General features: G+C 38.9%; 1 protein-coding gene across 1 annotated transcript; it reads left to right on the top strand.

The window, feature by feature from the left end:
• The first annotated feature begins 1749 nt into the window (after positions 1–1749).
• On the top strand, positions 1750–8466 carry LOC139952750 (protein phosphatase 1 regulatory subunit 42-like). Its single transcript, XM_071951976.1, has 8 exons — positions 1750–1831; positions 2600–2938; positions 5252–5418; positions 5613–5751; positions 6217–6451; positions 7010–7168; positions 7693–7942; positions 8193–8466. Exons 2-8 carry the CDS (start codon positions 2807–2809, stop codon positions 8323–8325), a joined length of 1215 nt encoding a protein of 404 aa, XP_071808077.1. The 5' UTR covers positions 1750–1831; positions 2600–2806; the 3' UTR covers positions 8326–8466.
• The last annotated feature ends 520 nt before the right edge of the window (positions 8467–8986 follow it).

Below are 8986 nucleotides of genomic sequence, written 5' to 3' on the forward strand. Positions count from 1 at the left end.
GAAGCGGCATATGACAAGTTAAAAAAACAGTATCCCTTGACCCCTACTATCCTTTAAAAAAATAATATTAATGTGTGCATAACACCGTTGAATAAATATATGGAATTCTGGCTTTCCTTCCCTCCTTAGTTTTTGAAATGATCTTCCAATAGGGAATGTGCGACCGGCCTTACGGATAATGTATTTTTGTCGCAAAACAGGATACGCGATGTTGTCCAAAACCCTGGCCGTGGTGTAAAAACAATTCCGCCCGCTTATTGTTAGTTGTACAACGAAGATAATTAATACTGGTAGGACACTTATTTCGCGCACAGTTCCCTGTGCTCAAGGCGCTTTACAAAATAGGCCTAAATTATAAATAGTGAACCAATAATATAGACCAATTGCGCGCAACGTCACGTGACCTGTAAGAAAGTGTAATTTCTTAAAATCACTGAAGAATATTCAGGGCTTTGTAACATGCGACCTTACCGCGGTGGCTGAACAGTGATGGGTAAACACATTTTTCCACCAAGCTAGGAAATTCCACGAGAATGTTCACACGGTGTCAAGTGTTACCCTCATTGTAAAGAATTTGCTGCCAATACTTTCAATAAAATTCCTCTCCCGAAAAAGCTGCCAATCCCTTTATTTTAATCCTCATTTTTTTTTTTAGAAGGGATAGCTTTCATCTAGAGTCGGACAACTTCGCTCACGGCACAGCCCGACTTCAGCCGTGCACAGCGCAAAATCTACGGCGCGTGAGCTTGCTCAAACATCAGTAGCTCACGTAGTTTATAATCTCAAAAGAAACCTATTTTTTAATAGAATACTGGAAATATAGAACAGCAAGTGTGATTTAAATTTATGTTACAACATTCAACTTTACAAAAAGGGTTTCGTTTTTAGCTAGACAAAGTTATATACGGCCGATTTCTTGTCCATTGGTACGAGTCTTCCCATCCTCCCGTGTCTTTGCTGTGTATCTGTCCTTTTCTTTGGGTACTGTAGGTCACGTGATCATACGTAAACATTGGTATCGCAATCGGTCTATTCATGGTGTATTCACAACACTTTCTTAAATAAAAAAAGACACTATATAAAATCCAAAAAGATTACAAATGGAACTGGACAAACGAATAAATAATTGATGAAAATACAGATGAAAAAAAAAAGGAAATCAAAAGACATGTCATCAGGGCCCGTTTGTAAAATAGGACAATGCACTGTACATGTATATGATATGCACCACAGTACTGTACACCATGTAAATGTACATACACGTGTACTGTGTTGTTGCTGATAAGTATAACATCCCGTCCGCCCGTGTAGTGATGTGAGTCCGCAAGCGGGAATAGCCTCGGACCGCACATATGTGCACAGTTTGCCGGGCTACACAACGCACCCCACGCACTGCCACGACCTTTTGAACCACACATCCCACACATACAGCCGAAGCTCCGCCCCACGCAGGTTCGACATTTGAACCTGTGAATTCGCTCCGATTCTGGTAAGTTTTTGTCCATTTTTCTTCGAAATATTTCCTCAATGGTGTTTTGAGTATTATGGCAGGCTGCATTAGACGTTGCGGATTAAGGTAGTACCCTCAGAATTTGTGTCATGATTTTTAAAAGTGGTAAAAATGGGGCAAATCTGGTGACTAGCTGTCCAAATTGTACGTGTTGGACCAGATCAACCGTTTACGCTCGAACGAGTCTCGTAACCCTCCGGCCTGGGCCGTCGGGAGGAGGGTTACGATTATCGCAACTAAGTTGGAGCTAGCTATGAGCAGTGATGAGTCTGTTAATAATGTGTGATTACTGAATTTACTAAATGGAATTAGTTCAAAAAGGTAAGCTAAAATCAATCATGTAATGTTATACTACACAGATTGAAACATTTTGCTAATTTTCTGTGTTTACTCATTTAGTTGTCAACGAACAATATAATACAAGTTACAAGTTGTTCGTTCAAGTTGATATTTGTTGATATTTGTTTTTAACCGGTTATTTATTTATTTTATTTTTTATTTTAATTTAACAAACCATCATCCATCAATCATGGTCATGATGATGGAGGTAGAGAAATGGTTTCAAATCAAACATCAACTATGATTGTTTTGTTTTACCATGTTTACCTGAGAATGAATCTCCCATAAAATAATCCTGCACTGCGTCACTTTCCTTGAACTGATAAAGTCAATTTCCTCAGCAGCGCAGACATTTCCCAGGCACTGGATAACTTTCCGTATGGCGCCACTATTTGTTCACCCTTTTTTACAAAAAGGGATATCTCATTGAGGTAAATTAGAAACTGTTTTATTTCATATCGAATGAAAAAGTGGTGCCGCCATACGGAAACTTTTCCCCAGACATTATTTATATTATTATTTTTATATTAATAAATTAAATTGTAAAAAAACTACAAAAAACAACAACATTTGTCATTGCCATTCATTTCTATCATTTGCTTTAATTGATATGATTAATTCATTAAAGCGAAATAGCAGCAGAGGCCTTTGATTTTGATTTGATATTGAATGGATCTGTTAAGTGTTAGTGTTAAAAACATACTAGTGTTATTTTTTATGTTTAATTTCAATATTTTGGTTGTTTTTTAGAAAGACGAGATCTACTGAAACACCTGGGATTAGAAACACGTATCTGCTTATTGAGATCCAGTTGTCAACTCAAAACAACGTCATTGCCAAATAAAAATTGGGTAGACCTGCATTTTAAATTAAAACAATCCTAGATGAACCAAATGCGACTTATCACATGGAAACCGGTTTCAACAAGATCGGACCGGATTAAACCAGTTTGACATTATGGTAAAGCTGACCATAGATTTGATTGCAAGGGCGTCAAGTAGCACGAGGAAGAAACGAGAAGAGAGTGTGCCGCAATATCTCAAGAGGTTAACACACTTATCATTCGCAGAAAGGAACATACATGAAATTGTAAGTAAAGTAGTCTTGACCGCAGGGTTAGACTTTTGGACAAGGCGTTTAGAATGATTTGTCACGAAGATAGTCGGGTCGTGGTTGTCAGGTAATGATTCAAGTCTCCGCGATCGAACACTGCTTTCGCGAGATCACTGCTCTTGCTTGTACACAATGTGAGCATACTAAAAAGTAGAAGTATTGCTGGGGCCAGCAGTCTCGCGAGAACATCGTCAATGTCGCACGAATCGCGGAGAGAGTCGGAACGATATCACTGACTTTAACGACTTGTCCACAAGTCTACCTCAGGGTTTGCCCTTAACCTCTTTAGTGACTGGCCAGCAGGACCAGTTAAAACTTGTCATTTTCTCTAGTCCATAAGATCTTTCAATTGTCCATAATTTAAATGAAACAGGGATGTTTTTAAACAAAACATTGAACTAACCAGCTACACCACTCTGGTCTTTGATTGAAGCTTCCTGAAGCAATTTGCCCACCGCTATCGCTATTCAAGTTTTGTGCTCTATCACTGTCTATGTGGAAAATTCTTTGGGGCCCTGGCAACAGCGGGTTGCCCGGATTATATTTTGGTTTCCCCGGGCAACCAGGCAACTGTTAATTTCACACCTTGTTTTTTTTTACCACAATTATTGAGCAGGTTATACGATAGCATCTAGTAACAATGGATTCATTTAATGTTTACATTTCTATTCATGCCACTTTCAGTCGGGTTTTGTCCATCACAGTATATAGTTTGTGTACATAAGTGTAAGAAACCTGAATCTGAGTAAACCTCCGCTAACAATGGAGTAAAGCTTACAATGGAGTGTTGGAGACTGTTAAAGTAAACGTTAGAAAGTTTCCAGTCCCAACCTCTTTCTGAATTTGATAGTGTTTAGGATTTGTGAGTGAATTCCTACTCAAAAAGGCTCTCAATTTATCAAACTAGGAAACCTCTCTGCCAATGGAACACACGCTTGTTTTTTAATCACACCCCCCACCTCCCTCCTAGTTACGCAACTGCCGATGGAAACTTTGTTTGCTTCGGGAAAACTTATAAATCAAAGCATGGACGGACTCCTTCCTCCATGATCTAAGTGACAGTTTTTGAAATAAACACTTATTCTGAAAGAGCTGTTTGGCAAGGATATGACTTAATGCCGACATACAAGCTTTAACATTCTACAAGTTTTATGTTACATTGCTAACTTTGTTTGTCAGGAGTGAAATAGTGTCTGGACCACACCAAATGGGCCATAAAATGGAAATCTGCTTTGCCGAACATGCTAAAACAGTAAAAATATTTATAAAAATTCAGCCTCTTTATATGCTCTTGAAGTAAACAATATACACTATGAAACTTAAAACTGTAAAATTTACAAAAGCGCATATCCCCCCCCCCCCAAAAAAAAAAATGTTCATCATAAAAGACCACAAGAAAGAACAAGAGAAAAAGTTACTGGCTGCCAGTAAAAATACGATGGGAATTGGATGGTAGAAAGGAGTTTGAACAAGTACATAGTATCTGTTACGGGTGCAATATGATCTGTTACACGCATTTATACAGGGCAGATATTTACAATAGGTTTTATACAGGCTGGTTTTATAGTCTACCTGCGTTTGTGTTTCTAGTTTATGTAAATAAAGGCTCTATTGACCTGGGTGAGCTGTTTGTTATAAATGACTGAGGAAAGAATCTGGTTCCTAGGTAACATAAGAAGTGAATGGGCAAAGTAGCAAATCAAATGCATTGTATTGGGTTTGTCAATAAGTTAATAGATCTTTTAGAATTCAAATGTATGGACTACATGATAGTATTAAGATAACGTGTATGATTTTAAAGATAATAATATTAATAGTAGTGGATTCTACTTTTCCCACTCTTTCCTTGATCCTTCCCTTAGCCATTGAACACTTTCGGTACTAAAACAAAAATAAAAAATCACAGATTTACAATATTTACAGAAGGTAATGGTGAAAGACTTCTCTTGTAATATTATTCCATGAAATGCTTTACTTTTTTTCAGAAAACACTAAAACAATATAAATTCTTGAGTCTAACTAAAAAACTATGCTACGTCAGAGAAAGCTGTTTCTCACAGTGTTGTATACTATCAACAGCTCTCCATTGCTCATTACCAAGTAAACCTTTTATGCTAACAATTATTTTGAGTAATTATTAATAGCGTCCAGTACCTTAAAGGGTTACTTAAAAGTTAAAAACACACCCTTGGACTTAGTTCAATCACAATGCAACTCTGACCAAAATTAAATTGTAAACAAAATTAAAAAAGTAAAATAAAATTAACTGTTTCTCCCTTTTTTTTACAGGATGACCTTTCACAATGTCGGAATCTCTCGGTGCTGTATCTCTATGACAACAGTATTAACAAAGTCCCCAACTTGGGCTTCGCTGCCAACCTGACCCATCTGTACCTGCAGAATAATCTCATCTCACAGATTGAACTGTTATCACCGCTGCAAAAACTCTCAAAATTGTAAGCAAATCAAACTCCTCATTTTTTTTTTAATTTTTTTTTTTTATGCAAGTCGTCAGACACAGAAGGCCTGAAAGCCACTACAAGGTGTGGGCTACCAATCAACTTTTTTTAATAAACCCAAATTCTTTATCCCGTTGCAAATTAAACATACCATAATTTTGATTCTTATATTTTGATTCTTATATTGACAGGTATCTTGGAGGTAATTGCATAACAGTTCTTGAAGGTTTTGAGAAATTGCAGCAACTGACGGAACTTCATGTAGAACAACAGAGGATACCCAAGGGTGAAAAGCTTCTATTCGACCCACGGTCTCTTGCCGCACTCTCGGTAAGCAGGCATTGCTCTTAAGCTTTTTGTTAAATAGTCAAATCGGGCTAATAATTTCTGGGTGTAGCTGGCCCACATTAAGTTTCAGTAGTTGTCATAAATGTATCTTGCTGATGTATTAATGGTAGCAATCAAAACCAGCTGTAGAAAAAAAAAAAGTTACACTCAAACACTCAAAAAAATATTAACACTTTTAAAACATGTGTTATTCACATCTGAATAGAATCAAATTCTGTTACGAGCCTTCTAAACAAGTAGGTTGCGCAGTTTTTAGTAGCCCACAGGGCAAGTTGAGAGGTGGTGTTAAGCCCATAGCAGTCTTAAACTGCCATACCCTGTCCAGTACTCTTCTTTATGTCATTCATCGATGATGATGCTGGACGACCTATCCTTCTCTTTCCTGGATTATTTCTTTGCCAAACATAAATACTTCCAATAATTAACTCTGCGTTGTCAACTTTCCAGTCATGTCTGCAGGTGTTCAACGTTTCCGGAAACCGTCTCGATGACATTGCCGACTTGCGTCTCCTTCAGAACCTGACGCAGTTTGTCTGCACGGACAACAAGCTACGAGACCTGAAGACGCTCGGCAATGTGCTAGCCTGGTGGCCACACCTTTGGAGGCTGGACCTCACGGGGAATCCACTATGTCAAAAGGCAAAGTACAGGGACAGGGTGATTGTTATGAATGAGTCGCTGGGTAAGTCTGGCTGTCAGGCTATCATTCCTTAACTTGCTGAAACTTTTTATACAGTTATAGTTTATAACATTGTTTTTCCAACACCTAAATTACGCAAGTACCAATGAACTTGTTTTTATTTTATTGGTTTATTAAAAACATTTCAAAAGTCACAGCAAAAAGCTGAAATGTATTTGAATAACAAACATTAACATTTAAATATTTATATAAAAAAGGCACAAAGGCCACAAAAGACCTATGATAAAAACATGGAACACAAAGACAATTTTTGTTATTAACGTTCATTAGGACATTCTGCAAATAAAAACCACACTGGTATCTAATAAATGCAAAGAAAGATAACAATATAAGTTCCCAACTAAATCACAAGAAGGTTTGAAGTTCTTCTTGAAACTTGGCTAAGATGGAGAAAGATTCACCTCCTTAGGGAATGAGCTCCTTCTTGTTTCCGCATACCTTGCAGGAAAAAATACTAAGCGCTTTGATACATCCCTAGGGGTGCGATAAAGCGCTATATAAGAAGCTAAAAGTTATAGTTATTATTTTTATTCTTTGAAGCTGTCTTGGATGGGAAGGAGATCAACCAGACTGAGAAGGCTTTCTTAATGAGTTGGAAAGAAGCAAAGGAGATGAAGAGGAAACAGAGAGAAGAGTTAGAGCAGAGGAGACCAGATCTTGATGGCGTCGGTCAACCACCACTACCTATCAGTGGCTCAGGTAACTGCTGCTACCCAAACCCTGTACATTATACAATTGTTGCTTGCTGTGGCGGGATCCATAGGTGTTTTGTACACCCGAGCGGCCAATTGTCACCCGAGCCGACCTGTAGGCAGACCATACTGCGCCGGGTAGGCCTCCCTGTCTCAACACATGAGCACTCCACTTTGCCTTCTTTTAACCTTCCAACTGTTCCAGTGTTCTCAATTCGAGTTGTTTTCTTCACATTGGTCCAATCACAAACAATGGCACTTTTACAGGTTGTGTAGTAGTGACTTGCCTCGATTTTCATGTCTGGGACCCCGTGTTTGAATCCCATCAAGGTTACTATGTGGATTGGGTTTTCAGTCCCTACCTGACTACATGGGTTTACCCTGAAGTGGATTTCTGGAGTTTTTTTGAGTTTTCCTCCCATGTCTAAAACCATTTGGTCCTTCTTTAGTATAGTGATTAAGTCAGCGCCGTTTGCTCCATACTCAGAAGCAATAAATGAAATAATATTTCTCCAATTAAACTTCCTTCAGGTCGTGAGCTACCTCCGGTCATGCCACCCAAAGGTTCCAAATCCAAGCATAGTGGACTGAAGAACATCTACATCATGCCAAGTATGGTCGGCGGGAAGAAACGTTTTGAAGCCGTCTTGGCCAAGTCTCAGAGTCTACCGAACTCGGCGTCCAAACTGAAGGATTCTCAAAGTTATACGACCCCCATGAGGCAAATAGTGGCTCCTGGACTACTAAGGAAGAGTCAGAGTGACTTGGAACGATCAGCGAGGTAAGAACAAATTTTTAGCGGCATGAGATGCAGGCATGATAATATTTGTCCTACTTAAAAGTCTGATTTTTTGCTCTTGGAAAAATCTGAAAAATTGTTATTATGCAGCCTGAAATGTCTATTAAAGCCAACACCATTTTGTACAAATGTTGGTTTAGCCCTTGTACTTGATAAAATATTCCTACAGGAAATTGCTGTGCCTCTTCAAGAACGAAACAATTTCTTCATCTCTATTTTTCTTCCACCGTAGAGTAATGATGATGCACGACTCACGACATCCTGTTCATCATCGTGAGACGACGTCTCTTGGTCTATCCAACGGTGATGCTTCTCACCTGATTATGAACGGTAACCACACAGTGCCAACGACTGTACTCTTGTAGACCTTTGACGCACCCCCTTAAAAGATCGCAACCTATGGTTCAGACTTGTGTCATCAATACTGTGTGCTATGAGCTGTGATTGTGGACTTTTGCAAAAAAACGAGATGCTGTGGTGCAGTATGCTGCCAATCAAACCAGGAACACCGGACCCCTTCTCTTTTTCGATAAGTGCACTGGGTCATTTTTTGTGTGCAACACAGGACCAACGGTTTTTTGTCCCATCTGAAGGAAGAAGCATTATGGTTAAGTGTCTTGCTTATAAGACACAAGTGTCAAGACTGGGACTCGAACCCACACTCTGCTGATCAGAAACGCCAGAGTTTAAATCCGTTTCTCTTAACGGCTTGGCAATGACATGCCACATTATGTATGTACACTGTTTGTCTGTCAGATATTCAAAAATTTAAAGATGAAACTGAAATGAGTGTCCTCCGTCCAGTAGCGTATTTAATGGCGTTCATGGGTTCAACTGAAACAAGTTTTTGTTGTGTGCTCAGGACAACATAGTGGGTTTTGCCCGTTTTCTACAGCGGTTTTGTTGATCTTCACAGCATGTGTAATTGACGCCCTATCGCAAGTGTGCAAGCCTGATACTTCACAGAGGCAATTGCCCCTATGTCATTGACTTGGTGCCCCTTGAAATGTTCTCATTTCTTCATAG

The sequence above is a fragment of the Asterias amurensis genome, chromosome 20, assembly GCF_032118995.1.
Source record: "Asterias amurensis chromosome 20, ASM3211899v1".
NCBI lineage: Eukaryota > Metazoa > Echinodermata > Asteroidea > Forcipulatida > Asteriidae > Asterias > Asterias amurensis.

Bases quoted from the DNA above. Each gene is read 5' to 3' on its own strand.
- LOC139952750 (XM_071951976.1), top strand. From the start codon at position 2,807: ATGGTAAAGCTGACCATAGATTTGATTGCAAGGGCGTCAAGTAGCACG. The intron at 2,939-5,251 runs GTAAGTAAAGTA...TTTTTTTTACAG, and splicing joins AAAGGAACATACATGAAATT to GATGACCTTTCACAATGTCG. The intron at 5,419-5,612 runs GTAAGCAAATCA...TTATATTGACAG, and splicing joins CTGCAAAAACTCTCAAAATT to GTATCTTGGAGGTAATTGCA.